The sequence below is a fragment of the Sycon ciliatum genome, chromosome 7 (genome assembly GCF_964019385.1).
Source record: "Sycon ciliatum chromosome 7, ocSycCili1.1, whole genome shotgun sequence".
Classification (NCBI taxonomy): Eukaryota; Metazoa; Porifera; class Calcarea; order Leucosolenida; family Sycettidae; genus Sycon; species Sycon ciliatum.
Genome location: NC_088649.1, coordinates 34,308,891 through 34,329,616, shown reverse-complemented (window position 1 = coordinate 34,329,616; position 20,726 = coordinate 34,308,891). Strand labels below are relative to the sequence as shown.

The 20,726-nt window shown below is 49.1% G+C and overlaps 1 protein-coding gene across 1 annotated transcript in view; it reads left to right on the top strand.

Moving 5' to 3' along the window:
* Window positions 1-20,726, top strand: part of LOC135821878 (leucine-rich repeat-containing protein 4B-like) — a 105,688-nt gene that overhangs the window by 57,900 nt on the left and 27,062 nt on the right. Inside the window, exon 4 of the mRNA XM_065334879.1 lies at window positions 10,390-10,461. Within this exon, the coding sequence (XP_065190951.1) occupies window positions 10,390-10,461 (72 nt within the window). The remainder of the gene's footprint in view (window positions 1-10,389; window positions 10,462-20,726) is intronic.

Below are 20,726 nucleotides of genomic sequence, written 5' to 3'. Positions count from 1 at the left end.
TTTGAGCTCCGTAGTTTTTCGCAGGTTTTGTAGGAGCCAGCCGGCAGCAGGCCGGTCTGGAGCAGGGTAGGGGCTGGATAGTTTAAAATTAGGTAGTAGATAGTTAGAGCGTTCCAAATGCCCACGTCCGGCGAAAATCGCAGTTGGAATTCGGTCTCTCCGAAAGTTCTAAAGAGGAACACGGGGACTTTCCACGTTCCACTGCACACGAAAACCCTCGAAGTTGCTGAGGCCCTGATTGAACATGGCTACTCCGACCTGATATCCGTGCAGCTGACCAGTAACTTGAGCTGCAAGGCCACGTTTCATTCCCGAGACACTCTGACACGACTTTGCCGAAACGGTTTCCATCTCATGTCAGTGGAAGTGCGCGTCACTCAACTGGTGCCTGATTCCGTGGAAATCCAAATTCACGATGTGCCTATCTGGGTCCAGGACGACGTTATTATCGAAAGCCTGGGTGTCTTTGGATCGGCCGTTGGGCCTCTTCGCCATGGATTTGTCAAGACGAAGTCAGGGCTCGCCATTGCCACTGGTATCCGCTTCGCCACATTCTCTCTTCGCCCCAACATGCAGATTCCGTCGTATGTGAAAACATCTACGAACAACTTGTTTCGTGTACGCTACGAAGGCCAGCCTGCAACCTGTCGTAAATGCTCACAACCGGGACACATCGCTGCAGATTGCAAACTCGCCACAGGAACGACATACGCCAAGCGAACCGCGCACACCAGAACAAGCGCAACTGCAACTGTCGGAGGGCAACCTGGTGAACTTACCGTACAGACCGGAGTCCAAAACGAGTCGCCAGACTCGGCACGCTCCAGCAGAAGGCCCAGCACCAGCCCGAGTACTCTCTCGAGTACTGGATGTAGTACGAGTGCAACTCCTGTGGGGTCAAATGTTGGAGAACCCGCAGTCAGCACTGAAGTGCTCGAAACGGATTTGAATTTGAAAACTACGAAAGTCGATGAGGGGACTACTGAGGTTACTTCAGCCCTGAACAACCTGACAGATACTGACTTAACTGAGCCAGACATGTCGTCCGCACAGGGATCGCTGTCAAGCATGACAGCACACCCCAGAACTCCCCTCGCGGACGTCGAAGTAGACATTGCAGAGCGAGATCTAGAACGGACAGAGCGACTCCTATCAGAAGTGGCATCAAACATCAACACCGAAGCGATCCACACTTGGTTCACGCCTGAACGACGAGGTAGGAATGCCAGCACTGAGTCCTCACCAGAGTTGGCAACTGGGGGGAAGAAGAAGGATTCCCGGAAACCAACAAATCTAGCTCCAGGCTCACGATTTAGTCCGCTTGCCAGAGCCTAATCGTGACTTGAAAAAAAAAAAAAAAAATGCAGAACTATAACTATAATGTAACACCCACAGCACCACCTACCTCCTCGACCCAGTCACTGCGCCTCCTGGTGACTAATGCTTTTAGCTTAGCAAACAAATTTGGAGAATTTGTCCACACTGTCACACACCACAATGTAGACATCGCTGTTGTGACCGAGACCAGGTTTGATGCAACTATCATGCCAGCTAAAGAGATGCGAAAAGACCACCAACAATCTATTAGATCATGACTAGTCCACATTCCACGTTGAAAGTACTGTCCCTGAACATCTGCAGCCTCCGCCAGAAGCTGCAGGATCTAATGCAACTGGCCTCTACTTGTGTGCCCAATGTAATAGCTGTCTCAGAAACTTGGCTCGATGGTACAATTACAACAGCAGAAATGTCCATACCAGGTTACACCCTACATCGCCTAGACCGTTGCGGGAACTTGGGTGGTGGTGTGTGTATATACACTGATGTCGGACTGAAATGCCACCCCCGGCCAGATCTTGCCACACAGGATATTGAGTGCTGCTGGGTAGAGGTGAAGGCCCAGCCGAAGCCTTGTCTCATTGCCTGTCTGTATCGGCCACCTCATATGCGAGTGTCTTACTGGCAGGCCCTGGAAGCGACGTTCACTCGTGCGATGAGGGAGCCAAAGGATGTCATAATCTGTGGTGACTTCAATGTTGACTATAGCTGCCAGAGTGGTCAACTCTCCTATCTATCTGACATCGCGAATACCCTCGGACTGTCACAAAGTGTGAGTCAGGCCACAAGAATCGGAATTACGGGATCACAAACCACCCTGGACTTAGTATTTAGTACGTTGCTGTGCAGAGCCCCAACCATTGTCTCCCCAGTATCATTTAGTGACCATTCGGCTGTCATCTCTACCCTGGCAACCACTGCTGACTGTGCACCCCAGAGTGCTCAACCGCAGACTCGGCACCTCCGAGGCATCAACATGGAAATGTTTCGCAATGACCTCGTGGCTGCAAACTTGTGCTCCTTGGATGGATCGTGTGATGAGATGTGGACTCGATGGCTGCAGAAGTTCCTGGATATCCTAGACAAACATGCTCCTTTGAGGACCCGCCGCACCAAAACACGCAAACATGTTCCTTGGATGGATGCAAACCTGCTGGCCACAATATCTAGTCGAAACCGGGCCCACCGCAAATGGCTACGCACCTGCAACCCTGTGGACCATGAAGCTTTCCGCCAGACCAGACGTGATGTGAACCAGCTTAACCGACGACTCAAGGCCTGCTACTATCAGGATCAGTTTGCCAATGCGGAAGGTCAGCCAAGACAAACATGGAGAGTGATTAACCAGGTATCAGGCAGAACACGGACCCACACTGCTCCTCAATGCCCCCCGGATGAAATCGGCCAAGTGTTTGCGGACATCGTCACCGATGCGACTCGCCCAAAGGTGCTGTCCATCCCCTCTGGTCCGCATGCAAGTACTGATCTCTGCTGTTTCAAGCCAGTATCCATCGCATGTGTACGCAAGTTGCTCAGCAGTGTAGATACGACAAAGTCCACGGGCAGTGATGGCGTACCTGCTCTTGTACTAGCAGCATGCTCTGACCTCTTAGCTCCATCAGTAACTCTCATCTTCAACAAGTCACTTTCCGAAGGGAGATTTCCACTATCCATGAAACTTGCAAATATCACCCCTGTGTACAAGAGCGGCGACCCTACTAAGGCCACCAATTTCAGGCCTGTTTCTCTGTTGCCGATTATCTCAAAGATCCTTGAGCGCATCGTACATTCGCAACTCACTGAATTCTTGACCACCCACAGCCTCTACCCAGATTGCCAGTTCGGATTCCGGAAACAGCACTCAACAGAGGATGCTGTTGTGATGGCATCAGAGGCCTTTGCCAATGCCAAAGACTCCGGACTATCAACTTGCGCCGCCTTTGTTGACATGTCGAAGGCATTCGACAAGGTTCAACATGGCACCCTCATCCGCGACCTCTTCAGTATTGGTGTTGGTGGAAGTGCGCTGAATTGGCTGGCAGACTACTTAAGTGACCGGCAGCAAAGAGTTGTCACTGGGAACCAGCACAGCAAGGTATTCCAGCCCAGCAGTGGTGTGCCCCAGGGTTCCGTACTTGGTCCTCTGCTGTTTGTCCTCTATGTCCGTGGTGTGGCAGCTGAAGTGCAACCGTATGGTGTGCGGACAGTTCAGTTCGCAGATGACATCATGCTCTATATTAGTAGCAGGGACAAACATCAGCTGGAACGCAATATGTCTTCTGCAGTTACACACCTGGCCAGATGGCTTGCCAGCAGGAACCTGGTACTAAACGAGAGTAAAACCCAGATTTTGTTCATCCCTGCCCATCGTTCTGTGAATCCTCGTGTCAGCGTTATGTGCTCTGGAGTTCAGCTGGCACAAGTAGAATCCGCAAAGTATCTTGGTGTCCACATGGACCAAGATCTAAAGTGGACCACAATGGTCAACCAGATCGCCAAGCGAGCTGCCTGTAAAATAGCTGTCCTGTTTAGAAACAGGCGCTGCATGCCCCTCCCGTGCCGCATCACATACCTGAAGTCCCTGATCCTTCCTGACTTCCTGTATGCTAGCAACTGTTTCTCTGCTGGCCTCACCTCACATCAGCTCGAGCGCCTAGAGCGGCTACTCAAGCGCGCAGTCCGCTGTGTTTACAACGCTCCATTTGCATCACCATCTGCGCCGCTGTATTGCCAATTGCGATTGCACTCGCTAGAAGTTATGTACTGCCACAAGCTGCTTGGCTACACTTGGCGCTGCCTTCAGGGTAAATGCAGCACATTGCTTACCGATATGTTCAGTCCTCTTAATGCCGGCCGTGCTACACGTAGTCAGGGAAATCGAGCACTTAAATTTCCAGTCACTAAGACATCCGCTGGCACACATTCTGCCTCATTCCAATGTGTATCACTGTGGAACAGGCTCCAGCCCGACATCAGGAAAATCCCACAGTACCACCGATTCATGCGATCCCTCCCAGCACATGCTGCTTTTCAGTAATGCCACTGCCCGCTGTACTATTATTTCCTTTACTGGCCTAACTGGCTTTAACAAAGTAATACTTTACTACCCACTCTACTCAGTGTCATTACCTTCATTGGCCTTTTATAATTTATTCTCCTTTTTAGTCGATATCATGTAATTAGGCAAATTTGCCTGTTTGTTCTTCGACTCTAAATAAACAAACAAACAAAAGATTTGTCGAAACATCCAGCCATTGCAAAATTGCCACTAGCTGAGTCCCTTGGCACCGAAAGCACCCAGGCTCCGATTGACATACTAATTGGGAGCGACCAGTACTTTGAATTTGTGGGTCTGGAGCATTTGAAATTGGGAAATGGGATTGCAATGCTTGACACGAAACTGGGTTTCATCCCGACGGGTAAAGCAGACCAACATGATTCAATGCCAGATATCCATGCAATGTGCACGTCTGTTGAAAGCGAAGTACAACATCCAGATTTCGACCTACAGAAATTCTGGAAGCTGGAGCAGATTGGCATAGATGAAGATAATGGAGTCACAGATGACACCCTAGCGTACGACAACTTCAATGCAAATGTTGAGTTCATTAATGGTCGTTATGTAGTGTCATGGCCATGGAAATTAGACCCAGAAACTTGCCTACCAGAGAACTTTGATTTGGCCAAAGGTAGCTTGAAATCTCTCATGCACAGAATGGAAAAAACACCAGAAGTACTCACGAAGTATCACGAAACGATACTGGGACAAATGGAAATGGGTGTAATTGAAGAAGTCAACGACTCTAGCAGCGAACTACGCAGTGACAACAACAACGGCAGTCACACTGACAACAACACAGAGAGCAGCGTACATCACTACATACCACACCACTGTGTAGTCAAGCCGAGCAGCACGACGACGAAGATACGCGTAGTGTACGACGCATCTGCCAAGACGAAGGAAGGCAACAAGTCACTTAACGAGTGCATCCACAGAGGCCCAGTGCTGCTGCCGGACCTTTGCGGCATCCTCCTTCGCTTTCGTTTGAATCCCATAGCAATGAGCAGCGACATCGAGAAGGCATCCTTGCAAGTCGGCTTACATGTCCGTGACCGCAATGTCACACGCTTTCTTTGGGTTCGAGACCCCAGCAAGCCTCCCAGAGGTGACAACATCGTCATCTACAGATTCTGCCGCATCCCCTTTGGCGTAATCGCAAGTCCGTTCTTGCTTGGTGCCACCATACGACACCACATCAGTTCTGCAGAGAACACGCAATCGCAGGCTGTAGAGAATAACACTTACGTCGACAATGTCCTCGGCGGAGCGGAAAGCGTAGAAGACGCAGTAGAGTACTATCGAGAAGTCAAGGGCATCTTCGCTGATGCATCAATGAATCTACGGGAGTGGGCGAAAAACTCCGAGTCCCTCAAGCAGCAGATCCCCGAGAGCGATCGCGCAATCGCTCAACTCGTCAAGGTCCTTGGTATGGAGTGGGACACAAACTTGGATGAGCTAGGGCTCACTCCAAACCCAGCTGAACTCAAAAACGTTCAGACGAAGCGACACATGCTGAGCGTGTTATCATCGTTCTACGATCCACTGGGAATCTATTCACCAATCGTATTCCGCGCGAAGGTTCTACTTCAGGAGATCTGGAAACTGAAGTGCAATTGGGACGATGTCTTGCCAGCAGCTATTCTTACAGAGTGGCAGGAGATAGCTCGTGACTTATCCGCAGCCAGCCAAACCAGAATACCAAGACTTTCGAGTTTCACTTCCAACGTTGAACCAAGGTATGAGCTCCATGTTTTCTGTGACGCATCAAAGGCAGGCTACGGAGCCGTGGTGTATCTACGCACTATCTCGACGAACGTGTCTGTTCGCTTACTCTTTGCCAAGTCTCGTGTGGCACCGTTAAAGGAAACAACAATACCAAGGTTGGAGTTACTCGCAGCCACGCTAGGTGCTCGAATGATCAACTTCTTACGGAAAGAACTCCCTCTTCAGCTCACTACGTACTTGTGGTCAGATTCTCAATGTGTGCTAGGATGGGTGAAAGGGAAGGGCAAGGATCTGCCGACGTTCGTAGCACATAGAGTCGCAGAAATTCGCCGCAATGAAGACGTGCAATTCTGTTATGTGAACACAAGAAGCAATCCTGCCGATCAACTCTCACGAGGCACCACGACTGCAACCCTCCTCAAAAGTAATCTGTGGTGGACAGGACCCGAGTGGTTGGCGGACATGCAATGGGCACCGGATACTGATCCTTGTCAAGAAGAAGTCGTTCACGCCGCTTTGTCGGGGGAGGGTCCTGCGGAGCAACAGGCGAGCAACCCCCCACCGGCTGGTATTCGTATTGAGAAATCATCATCCTTCGCGAAAGTGATCAGGGTTACAGCATGGGTACAGCGTTTCATAAAGTCAGCAAGAAAGTCTCGTCCAACATCACCATACCTATCGGTTGACGAGCTTCAGACCGCGGAAATGCTTTGGCTGAAACATGCGCAAGCCACTGATTACTCAGCAGAACTGGAAGCCATCAAGAACAACAAGAAAACCAAGGGCGACTTGATGTTCAAGTTGGGTCTCTTTATTGATAAAGAAGACGGCCTAATCAAGTGCAGAGGCAGGATGAAGAATGCAGAACTGCCATCAAATGCTAAATTCCCGATTCTCCTCTGCGGAAAGAGTGCGCTGACGAGATTGATCATTTCTGATGTACACCAGAGAGTTCTCCACGCTGGCGCTAGTCACACGCTTGTGGAATTACGTAAACGTTTCTGGGTGACACGAGGTAGAAAAGAGGTCACGAATGTAGTTAATCAGTGCAAGGTATGCAAACGGTTTGAGGGTGGCCCCTTTGCAATGCCCAAGTTCGCACCTCTCCCCAAAGAACGGGTAACCCGCCGCGCACCATTTGTCAGGACTGGCATTGATTACTTTGGGCCCCTGACTGTTAAAGCCAATGGAGAAAACAAGAAAGTTTGGGTGGTACTGTTCACTTGTCTGGCAACACGGGCGTTGCACTTAGAGCTTGTACTAGATATGACTACTGACAGCTTTCTAATGGCGTTTAAGCGATTCGTCGCTCGCCGCGGTACACCGGCTACAATCGTGTCTGATAATGCTAAACAGTTTAAATTGGCTGACGTCACAATGGAGCAATTGTGGAAATCCATTAATACCAATGCGAATGTATTCTCGACACTTGCCACTATGGGTATTGAATGGCGGTTCATCGTTCAACTATCACCATGGATGGGAGGGGTGTATGAACGCCTCGTCCAGTCCGTAAAGCTAATGCTCAGGAAATCCCTCGGTAAACGAATTCTAAAGGCCGAGGAACTTTGCACACTGCTGACAGAAGTAGAGGGAATCCTCAACAGTAGACCTCTCACGTATGTGGGTGAGGATTTCAATGGGTTTATCCTCACACCAGCACACTTCTTGTGCCTCAACAACACTCTAACACTGCCGGGTGAGCAGTTAGATACGAATGATCCAGATTTCTGTGTCAAAGCCTCTGGTGATTTACTTCTCCAGAAGTTCAATGTATGTCAGCAGCAGCTGAATCGCTTCTGGCAATTATGGCAAGACGAGTATCTAGCATTGTTCAGAAGACAGTATGCAGTGGTGTGCGTTCTGTGTGTTTTCTGTGCGATCTTTGTGCGATCTGTGTGCGCTCTGTTCTCTTGTGTATTCCCTGTGCGATCTGTGTGTTCTTCATGTACTGTGCAGAAGACTCCAGATATTGTAGAATTTACGAGTGTCACAATTATTTATCTACTGTGTTTATTCTATATTTTGTTAATCCTTCGTTCTTCCGAGAGCACAGTCAAAGCGTTTACTAGGAGTTAATTACTAGTACATCACTGATTGTTACAAGCAGTTTACAGGTTACAAAACAGCTGGTGTTGTTTCTAAGTTGATTATTTCGAATTTGAATTGTTACTTATCTTTGCATTCCTTCAGAAAGTCCGTTCTGCAGCTCTAGTCCGTCCTAGTGTAGGTTCTGCTCTGACAAGGCTTGCCTTCACCCTGTGGGTGCTAACACTCTCTGACAGGACATGGTTGAAATTGCTTTGAGTTCCTATCAGCACAGATCTTCGTTTTCCTTGTTCTTTGAACTTCCTTTGACTTCTACTTTCGAATTTCACTGTTTGTATTATTTTCTGACTTTTCTTGATTTTCCATTATTTTTGTCCACTCCGTGCCAGTACAGCTTGTGTATCGTCATGGCAGCGTGACATCATTGTTTTTCTCATATGCATGCACGTGATCTCTACGCATTTCTTCTTTGGAGCGCTGTGTGCCACGTAGCTTTGCGTGCGCCAGTGTCTTCGTTGTTGAGAGTTCTTGAGAAGACGAGCAAGTTGTCGTTTCGGTTTCTGATGTGCGGTGGAAAGCGTCTCCACGCGTACAAGCATCACTGAGAGAGCGTGGCGATTACCAGCTACGACAAGGACGTATTCGTGCCACTGACGAGCCAGCAGTTGACACAGTTGTCATCATCCGCGAGGAAACACTGCCCCGAGTTAGTTGGCCAATCGGCCGCATTGTGAAACTGCACGAATCTTCCTTCAGATGGTGAGACAAGATCCGCCACCATTCAGCTCCCCACTGGTAGGACAGTCAGACGGTCGCTATGTCATCTTTACCCGCTGGAATGTCCATCAACACCAGCACAGGTGAGTAGTGAACCTGAACCAGTATCGGCGACTGAGAGTACATCCAGTAGTGACGCCACCGGCACGACTCGGCCCAAGCGGCACGCAGCAGCTCGGTTTCAAGAACAGCTAGGTAAGCTTATACGCGACGGAGCAGTTTAGTAACAAGAATGAGTGCACCGGATAGTAAGCTATACTATGATGGTCTGAACACTTGTACACCCATGCACAAACTCACACATACACACACACACTTATACACTGTAACGTTATATACATACACAGCATGAACACGATTGCCTTCTGATCTTTGTTATGAACATGCTGCTTATGCGAACCTCCTTTGCTACATATACTGCAGCATACATGTACTATTGAAGTAGTTTAAAAGTAGATTGCCTTATTTCCGAAGGTGAACTTTCAAGATGAGTATTCAGATGCATGAACAGTAAGTTTATCTGAAGATGTAACTAGTGTCAATATATCATGCAGTCAGTCAGTATAGTAACGGTATCATTGAGTCAAGTTTGATACAGCTCTCCCACCATTGCGTTGTTTAGGTACCGTAGATCATTTTCGGCACAGATTTGTATTCATGAATTTCAAGGCTGACAGTATTCGGAGCTATTTACATTGCATATTCCTTTCTTTACATTCAGTTCATTGTGTAGATATGTTTACTGAGTATCATTCTTCATTTCTTCTCGCTGGCCGGAATGTCGTGAACGCGATCGTAATTTCCATAATTATCACTTAGACATAAATTTGTAGTGCTAGAGCCTACTTTTTCTGACCTTGCCGCGCTCCTTCCATATTCTGAATGGCTATAGGCATGCGCAGTATGGTACGCGCGCATATTAAGCATGCGAGATCTTGAACCGTATAAATTAGGCATGCGCGTTCCTAATCAGCCTCTCCTTTTTATGATCACCAAGATTGACCTCGTGTTCTTATGGCTCTTGTGTGAATCCAAGTTTGCAGGCAGCTCGCCTTTTAGAGCAAGATGTCATGAGTGGATTGTTTGTAGTGCAACTGGCATGAGTATTGTTAGATCAGGGTAGTCACACGGCAACAAGTGCAACAACGTGCTCTTTCTGCTTACACAAAACAGGCTTATGAATACGTATACAAACTGCCTCAAAGACTTTCAACATTATCTCCACATAGGATATTAATAATAAAACAGGTCGCGTAATGAAGCAGCATAACGGTCATGTGCAAAGTCATGATGCCTGGTCCGCTTCGTGTGGTCTAGTCGGGTCTAATGAAAGAGAGGTTATGTCCTGAAACTGATGATAGACTGAGTATTATCACTTTATTCCGATTCTGAGATGACAAATTCATCATCGCTTTCATCTTTTTGTGCTTCATTATTAGATTTTTGTTTAGCAATGGGATCACAACTATATCAAAGGACACGTTTAAAAACTTGTCGTCTTTGGTCGAGCTGTAAGTATGATTGTTGCAAAGTTCGTGAACATCACGTGTCGCTGACCTGCACATTGATATTTGTTTGATATTTATTTACTTGTACCTTTGCAGCACTGCACAGTTTGTACGAGGACTTGGAGATTTATGCAGTGCATGCATGTCTACAGCTTATTTGAATGCGTGCCTACTGCGCAGTACTAGTCCCTTGTATAGTACGCGAGTTGTAGTGCGGGTTAGCATACAGGTGTGAACGCTACGCACTTTTCATGCAAGCTACTTTTCTGCATTCTGTACTCGTACTTGCTTTCATGCACGTGTCGCTGGCATACGCGATACGGGCCGGGTTTGTGTATTGGTTTTGAACCATGTGGTTCTTCTTTTCAGTTTAGTTGTTCTTTGGTTGCTCCGCGAGTTGTTGCTTTGGTTGGAGACAAAGATGGCTTTCCGTTTCAGTAATATAATGTAATGTAACTATAACTGATAGTATACTGTTGAGTGTTGGGATGCATTGGGACCCCGACACCAATATTTGGCGACCACCCAGTAAAATTTGAATCGTGCATCGCAGCGTGCTGGCTTAGCATGGCCGAGTCCGAAGCCGAAAGGAAATCGCCTGGTGCTGGTGGAAGCGCTGAGGCTTTTGGATGGATGAACTTGGAGACGAGTTACCTAAAGCTTGGCAAGGATTACGGGTATTCTGGCGAGGCACTGGTCTCTTTCGTGGAGCGGAAGCTCACCGAAGCAACCGATAGGGACCAGAGAGCACAAGACCGTGCAGAATCGTGCATCGCAGCGTGCTGGCTTAGCATGGCCGAGTCCGAAGCCGAAAGGAAATCGCCTGGTGCTGGTGGAAGCGCTGAGGCTTTTGGATGGATGAACTTGGAGACGAGTTACCTAAAGCTTGGCAAGGATTACGGGTATTCTGGCGAGGCACTGGTCTCTTTCGTGGAGCGCAAGCTCACCGAAGCAACCGATAGGGACCAGAGAGCACAAGACCGTGCAGAACGAATCGCTGAGAAGGAGCTGGACAGTAAGAAGGAGATAGAAAAACTCCAGGCCGCGAGTGGGAGTGGCAGTAACGACGCGCAGAAGCGCCCCACAAGTTGGACGTGCCAAAATACACCGACAAACAGGACATCCGGCGTTATTTGGTAACATTTGAGGCTGTTGTTCAGCAAAATGGCTTCGAAAAATCTACGTGGTTGTTGGCCCTCCGTTCGGCTGCGATGGGGACAAGGCTTGAACCGGTGCTGGATCATGTCACAACTTATGATAGCGCTAAAGTTCAAGTGACACGTAGTTTTGGCAAGACTGCCGAGAAGACGTGGTCCGAGCTCCTGTCTCTGCGGCAGCAGAAGGACGACACGTTTTTCAGGTACGTCACGTATGTCGTGCAACTGGTGCAAGAGTGGGCATCGCTATCTGGAGTGCCCCAGGACCAGAAGCATAGCATTGGGAACAGTGAGATGTTCATGGCAATCGTCCGCCAATTTGTGCTTCAGGGATGCTCGCTTGACCTCCGTGCGTACTTGCTGGAAAACAAGATCGGCGAGAAAACGTTTGAAGAGATCACGGAGCTGGGTACAGCGTATCAGGAAGCCCATGGTGTACGTTCTGGGTCCGACCAGAAACCCATGGCCTGGGAGCCCAAGGGATCAGCACAGTGCTTCTAGCTGTCCACTGCCGATGTCGAGAAGAAGCTCCATAGCATGCCTGTTGCTCAGCGGAGAGAGCATGCGCAAACCAATGGCCTTTGCTATCGTTGCCTGCGGACAGGGCACGGCCGGAGGAGATGTAATAGTAGTGTTACCTGGAGAAAATGTGGCAAGAAACACCATACCCTGCTTCATGATGACAGTAGCAGTGGTAGTATTAATTCCAGCAATAGTAGTGGCAGCAGCTACAGCGGCAGCAGCAGTACTCGTGCAGAGCAGAGCAAAACTGTCGTCAAGATGAAGTGTTTGCGTTCTCCGGCAGAGCAAGTATTGCTGATGACGGCCGTGGCTAGAGTGTCCGGTGTCCGTGCTGCGTACGTGAGAGTGTTTCTGGATTTGGGCGCACAGACCAGTTTCGTTTCTCCAGAGCTAGTCAAAGCCATCAAGCCACAGGCCATCGGCAAGAAAACCCTGACCATACAAGCGTTCGGCACTAAGCCTGTTGCTGACACTTTCAGCTTGTACCGTATTCACCTTACCGATAAGGATGGCGAGTCGCATTCTATTGAAGTCATGGAAAAGCCTGGGTTTGACATGGATTTAGCCCGTCCTTCAGCCCAGAGTGTGCAGAGGTGGAAGGAACGTGGTGTCTCATTGAGTGATCAGCCAGCCGATGGTGTATCTGAGTCAGTTCACATATTGCTGGGAGCTGATTACGCTAACAAATTTCTGCAAGAGAAGAGACAGGAAGGCGGTGAGTGTGTGTGGAACACAGCGTTTGGTTGGATTATGTCTGGACCCACACACGACTCGAGCCGGGACGCAGCTGCTATCAAGGTCTCTTCCATCCAGACAGATGTATCATTTCTCTGGGAGCTGGATGAGCCACTCGTCAAGTCAAGTGACCTACCTGCATTCCTGATGGTCAAGAAGGGTAGCACATATGAAGTGGGACTCCTATGGAAGTCCGAGGAACGGCCACCTGACAACCGCAGTCAAGCTCTAGCAGCAGCTAATCAGCAGGTAAAGTCGCTAGCATCCAAGGACAAGCGTTCTGTGTATGATGATGTGCTGCTCCGTGAGTATCAGGATCTCGGAGCCATCGAGAAAGAGCCGTAACCGCACACGCCTGGCTATTATTTGCCACACCATGCTGTGATTCGGGAAGCAGCCGAGACCACCAAAGTACGAGTAGTGTTCAATGCATCAGCTGCCCGGAAAGGTGAGAAGTCCCTCAACGATGTCATGGATCCTGGCCCCTCATTGTTGCCGGACCTGACAGGTATGTTGTTGCGCTTTAGAGAGCTGCCAGTTGGCCTGCAAGCTGATATTCGCAAGGCATTTTTCATGATTGCTGTGCAAGAACAGGGCCGCCAGTATTTGCGCTTCCTGTGGCCTGATGAACATGGTGTCATGACAACGTGGCGTCTCAAACGACTTCCGTTTGGTGTAAACTGTTCGCCATTCATCCTGACTGCTGTCATCCAGAAGCACCTTACGCAGCTTCAGCAAGATGCACCGGCGGATCAGCAACGACTGTTGGAAGCCCTACTTAACCCTTTAGGGCCCACAATTATTTCAAGAAATGCACTGCATACGCGAGCCCAGGTCCTTATCTGGTCGTAACTTTGGTGTCCTTTGGCCGATTTTGGCAATCTTGGGCTTTCTGGAAAGCTCTCGGCCAGAGGAACACAGCGATAGCCAGCAATATATCACTTGATCCACAGAACCAGCGCCGCAGCGCGATACGGCGCTCCAAAGCCAGCATTGCGAGCGCCCAACTCAAATTCTCTGCCATTTCAACAAATTGCATCGCAGATCGCTCAAATTATTAATTTTTACTAGAGAGCTGAGAAACATGCCTTTGCGATGACGTGAACTATCTGTAGCTGTGTGGGCCGCGAGTCGGGGAAACCCCCTAAACACGAGTTCAAAATGCACGCGCTCGAGTTGACTCTGCTGAGCGAATTTAGTTCGAGTCTCGTATCTATCTTTTGTCGAGCCGATAGCTGAGGCAATTCTAATGTCGATAGCCCTTTCCATTGTCCGATTTGGGCAAGGGACAGCCGAGTTACGCCAGGTTGCGCTTTGAAACGTATGCACTGTGCACTGGTACGGATATATCCGTACTATGGGCCTCAAAGGGTTAACAGCTTCTATGTGGATGATTGTGTGTCGTCTCTTGAGTCTGCTGAATCAGCCGAACAGTTCCAAGAGTTCAGCTGTTCGGTTCTGGCGGAAGCTGGCATGGAGCTCCGCAAGTGGCGTCTTAGCAACGACAGCACCTCAGCAGCTACAGGCAAGGTCCTCGGCGTCGCCTGGTCTTCGACAGACGACACACTCTCCCTCTCCCACAGTGATACAGTGTCTACTCCCAAGGCATGGACAAGGCGTACCCTGTTGAAGTGCGTAGCAGCGACGTTTGATCCGCTCGGCTTGGTGTCACCAGCAGTATTGACAGGCAAGATGCTGCTGCAAGAGGCCTGGAAGGAACAAGGCAAGTGGGATGATCTGCTACCTGCTCCACTTGCCCAGCGTATAGCGACATGGTGGGGAGCCCTCGCCGTGTGTTGTGTATCCACGTACACCCTACATGCAGTCTCACACGCAGCTCACCAGAGTCAACCAGCCGGCATGGATACATGTAGAGTAAGACCATGATTCAGAGCATGCGCAATGAGTATATACAAATGCATACAGAGTACATAATATATTACATCAGAGTGCATATATAACAATATCCCCCTCGCAAAAAGAGGTAACACCGAAAACAAAACATTTTCATGACAAGGAACAATAGCATAGAACAGACAATGTAATAATGTACCATCGTCTGACGTGCCAATTATCAAAGTTCAATGTTCTATGTGTGGTATGTACTATACAGAGCATTATACTGATATATACAAATGCAACAAGAGAACCACGTACATGCATTCACGATCATCTCAATCAATCCATGCAAATAATATAATATTTACATATCCTACATGTATAAAATGTCTCATCCGTTATACCGAGCTGGTCTTACGACTGACCGACCAGATCGAGTCACCTGCCGGTCAACAGGTACAGCATCAGCTGGGGCTGTAGAAGCTAACGACTGTTGACCCTGCTCATCCTGCGACTGTTGCATGGGCTGCTCTTTCTGCTGTGAAGTCGTCGGCTGTTGAGCCTTCTGAGGCGGCAACTGCTGTGGCACCTGCTGCTGCTGCGGCTGAGGCTGTTGCTGTTGTGGTGACAGTTGTTGTTGCTGCTGCTGCTGCGGCTGGAGTTGTTGCTGCTGCGGCTGGAGTTGTTGCTGCTGTGGTGCAGAACGTGTCTGTTCTGCTAACTGAGAAAGTGGTATTGAACGTGGCCGGAGTTGGTTACGGTGTCGTTTCCAGACCACATCATTTACCTGGACAGAGTAATTCATAGCACTGCAGATAGAGAGAACAACACCAGGGACCCAGGTTGTACCATGGTTTTGAAAACGTAACGCAAACACAGCATCACCCGGTTTGTATTCTGGTAGCAAATGCTGGTTTTGATTGAAAGATTGTGCCTCCGCATTCCGTGTTGTTTTCAAAGCATCATAACGTAGTCGTGGTTGGCGATTAAATAGCATTTCTGCCGGTGATTTACCATTCGCCGTAGGAGTTGACCAAAATGTCATTAGAAATCGTTGTAGTCGTGTATCTAGGTCGTCACCTTCTGTTCCCATTGCTTTCATTTTAGCTTTAAAATGACCGACATATCGCTCAGCGAGACCGTTTGTCTCCGGATGGCCTGGAGCTGAACGAGTGTGTGCGATTCCATTTTTCTGGAGAAACGAGGTAAATTCAGCACTAGTGAACTGGGTCCCATTATCACTAACGATGTGAGTGGGTAAACCGAATGTGGCAAACAAACGTCTCAAAGCTTTGATAGTACCCGTTGATGTGGCATGTGTCATCGGGACAATTTCCAGATATTTCGTATACGCATCGACAATCACCAGAAACATTTTGCCCATGAATGGACCCGCAAAGTCTATGTGCAGACGACGCCATGGACCCGACGGCCATGACCAGGTAGCATAGGATTTACTAGGTTTGCGTGCCTGTTCTTGACACGTAGCGCACATTTTGGTGGTATCTTCAATTTCGTCATCCATCTTTGGCCACCAGAAATATCGACGTGCCATACGTTTCATTCGTACAGCGCCTGTGTGTTCCGAGTGCAATTCACTCAAGAGCATCGCGCGCAAAGCCATGGGGATTACCACTCGTTCATTCCAGAGTAATACATCATTTACAATAGATAGTTCCCAGCGCTTTACAAAGTACGGCTGTAACTCCACCTCTTTCACATGCTCTGGCCAACCATTCAAAGTGTAGTGACGAACACGCTCTAGAACTGGATCATCTCCAGTGGCATTCAATACAACTTGAGCATCAATGAGCTCGTCCTCAATGAAAAGTACACGTGTTTCACCTAGTTCCGGGGTAGAAGGATTTCCAGAAATTGGTTTTCTAGACATGAAATCTGCCAGAACATTTGCCTTTCCCGCAATGTGTTGGATGGTGTAGTCATACGCTGAAAGTAATAACTTCCATTTCTTTAATCTGGAAGAAACCAGGAACGGAACACCTTCCTGCATGCCGAACAATTTCACCAGAGGTTTGTGATCAGTTTCAAGGACAAATTTCTTTCCCAGGAGATATTGGCGAAATTTGGTTGCACCAAACACAAGAGCGAGTGACTCCCGTTCAATATTTGAATAGTTTCTCTCCGCTTTATTCAACAGACGAGACGCATACGAAATGGGTTGGTAATCACCATTTTCGTTTTTCTGTAAAAGAACCGCACCAAGACCCGTTCCTGATGCGTCGCATTGCAAGACATGCTCCAGACCCACTCGCACTCAAAGTATGACCAAGGTACGAGACTTGCGGTAGCATGAACTCGGTTTTCGTGGCAAATCGCCGGTAGCCATGCAGAAAATCGCTAGTGCTCAGACTCATCACTAATTCCAAGTGGACAGCACGTGTAGTTGCACAGACGAACAGCAGAATCCAAGCTTTTGCAGACTGATCATTGTCCTTCACTTGCAGGGGACCAGCGTGATCCACACCTACAACGGCAAACAGACGCTGCTTGACAACACGATCAGCTGGCAATGGAGCAACAGCCTCAGTAGCAGGAGAACCATCATGGCGACGGCAGATAACACATGCATCCTTCACACCACGCAGGATGCGACGACCAGCAAGAATCAGGTAGCGACGACGGAGGAACGCCAGGCAACCTTCCACTCCCTGGTGCAGCCTTGACAGGTGTGTAAGACGTAGCAGGAGTGTGGTGAGATAACAATCTGCCAAGATGACCGGATGTTTGGCAGTGTCGTCGATGTCAGCCATCTGGAGACGTCCAGTGGCACGGATCAATCCCTTGTCGTCGAGGTACGGCTGGTGCTTACTAATCCGTGACTCTCGGCTCACAGGACGGCCAGCTTGCAGGGCATGCAGCTCTTGTGGGAAACATTGCTGCTGAATCAAGCGCTGATACACGACGTCAACGGAGGCATACAGCTCATGCCGAGTAGCAGAACGATAGCGCCATATGAGAATCCAGCGAAGTACTCCTTTCACCTTCGTTGCAGAGGACATACGTTCCCACCATGGTTTGACGGACGGATCTACCACCTGAACCGCGTTCAGCTTGACTTCCTTGACTGAGTCATCCGATGGCTTCGGAGCAGGGAGTTGCGGCCATTGGTCTCGAGTACACAGCCAAGTCGGACCACGCTGCCAGAAGGACTGTTGCAGTGTGGTGATCTCTGCACCACGGCTGGCCAGATCAGCTGGATTATCCACACCGGGACAATGGTGCCACTCCACGCACAACTTGTCTGCCGTTCGCTGAATGGTCGACACACGATTAGCTACCCATGTCTTCCACCGGTGTGGCTGGCCTAAGATCCAGTACAACGCTGTCAAACTGTCTGTCCACGCGTGCACTTCGGCGACCTTGAGTCGAAGTTCAGCTGCAACAAACTGCAGAGAATCACTGCCCAGCATGCATGCTTGCAACTCGAGCCGGGCGAGAGACAGCTGCTTCAATGGTGCAACTTTAGTCTTGGCAAATAGGAGACTAGAGTTGTCTGCCGCAACCAGGTAGATGCAGCAGCCGAACGCGTGTTCCGAGGCATCGGAGAATACATGCAGCTGTACTGGCTGGTCCAAAGTACTATTCAGCCATCTTGGTACCGAAAACTCAGGAAGCACGGCGAGGGCTCCCCACCATGTCGCTATGCGCTGGGCAAGTGGAGCAGGTAGCAGATCATCCCACTTGCCTTGTTCCTTCCAGGCCTCTTGCAGCAGCATCTTGCCTGTCAATACTGCTTGTGACACCAATCTACCCATTCGCTGCTTCCCGTCCTCCTTAGTTGCCCCGTGGATCTACAAGACTCCCGCAGCAAATTGTGGAACGCCCGCGGTACCATTGTCGCCATTGGGAGCCAACGCGACTACATGGACAAGCTTCCCAGTGGCCGGATACACTGGCGAAACCGTCGCTTTCTTCGTCCTGTTGTCTTGCCCGTAGCACCTGCACAGCCAATGCCTGCTACCCACTCACTCAGCCTGCCCACCAGTCCAGTGCAGTCAACGAAGCCGTCACCCACGTCTAGGCTAAATATTTCGAGCACTCGTGGCCAAACTTATGATTACCGTATTTTCCGGGGTATAAGCCGCATTTTTCGCTAAAAATCGGACCAAAATCACCCCTGCGGCTTATACACTGAATATGCTTGCGCGGATGAATGCTTAGCATACATCAGTATGCATGCTGACGTCATGTGACATGTCATTCGACTGAGCTTCGCGCCTGTGTTGCTATCCCTGGACTTTTACTAGTTTTAGTGCGCGGGCTACACCATACGGTACGCGTATACGGGGACTCTATTTTGCGTACTGCAAGTGCCGGTTTCCACACATCCTAGTATACAGCGATACGATAATACTATTTTTTGTGTATAAATAGTGCCGGCTGGAATCTTTCCCTGTTGTGAACAGGGTACTCCCTGGCCTGGTACATAGCTGTAACGGAACGAATGTTTGTTTCCAAACATTTCAATTCGTCTTTCAGTCGTTCAAATTATTTTGTTTCTTTAGCTATTCTTGCCGGTACTTCGATGGTGTCCTGGAGTTGACCATGTCGCGGCGGACAACATACACCGTGAAGGAGAAGATACGCGCTGTGCTCTTCGCCGAAGCGCATGGAAATCGGGCCTGCGCGAGACACTTCGACATCGATGAGTCGATGGTTCGTAGGTGGCGGAAACAGAAAGTTGAGCTGTCGAAGAAGAAAGTCGCGTCCAAATCGCTACATGCTGGACCCGAGCCACGATGGAATGAACTTGAGCGTAAGGTTTTCGAATGGATCGAGAAAAATCGACAAGATGGGATTGGATTGAGTGGCACAATGATTCGCCTAAAAGCGAAAGTCTTCGCAAAGGAGATGAACACCGTAAGTTTCAACGCAACTGTTAGTTGGTGGTATCGTTTCATGAAGCGACATAGCCTTGTTATCCGGGCGAAGACTCACCTATGCCAGCGACTGGCGGACGAGTTTGAGGAGAAGATTCTGTCCTTTCAGCCCAACGTCATCAGGTTGAGAGAACAGAACAAGTATCCGCTAGATCAGATTGGCAATATAGATGAAACGCCTCTGAACTTCGACATGCCCTTGTCCTGCACTATCGACAAAATCGGAGCGAAGACTATTCACATCAAAACGACAGGGCATGAACGAGAGCACTTTACTGTGGCTTAAGCATGCCTTGCCGATGGGACAAAGTTACGGCCATTTGTCATTTTCAAGCGAAAGACTATGCCAAAGGATGCAGTGCCGCCTGATGTCATTGTCCACGTTCACCCCAAAGGCTGGATGGATGAAGCTGGAATGGATATGTGGCTGGATAAGGTTTGGTGTGCAAGGCAAGGTGGCCGTGGGAGCACCCCTGTTCAAAACTGCCTTGTCTTTGACTCGTTTCGTGCACATCTAGTAGAGAACTTCAAAAGACGTGCTCGTGAAACAAGGACCGACCTTGCTGTTATCCCTGGTGGTCTGACATCCCAGCTTCAGCCACTTGATGTGTGCCTCAACAAGCCATTCAAGTGCCACATCAGGCAGCACTGGACGGACTGGATCATTGGTGGAAACCATGAGTTTACACCAACAGGCCGTATGAAGAAACCATCAATTTCCAAAGTATGCAAATGGGTGGATGAGTCATGGAAGGCCATCCCAACTACAATGGTCGCCAAATCATTCAAAAGTGCTCAATTTCAAATGCACTGGATGGCACTGAAGATGACATGATCTTTGAGGACCACAATGATTCAGACTCCGGCAGCGATGAAGACGGCGACGGCATCGCTGCAGAGGTAGCTTTGATCAACATCAGTGGCAGCGAGACTGAAGATAGTGCAGATGACATGGAGTGATCTGTAGTCAACACAGCAATACACCAACATCTCTGCAGCAACCTGTGGTGCACTAACACTTCATAATCTGATCTAACATGGTGTTTAGGTCCATAACCATAATAAATTTGTAGAAAGGCCATTTGGCAATGAGTGTGAAAAATCTTGGTTTGTG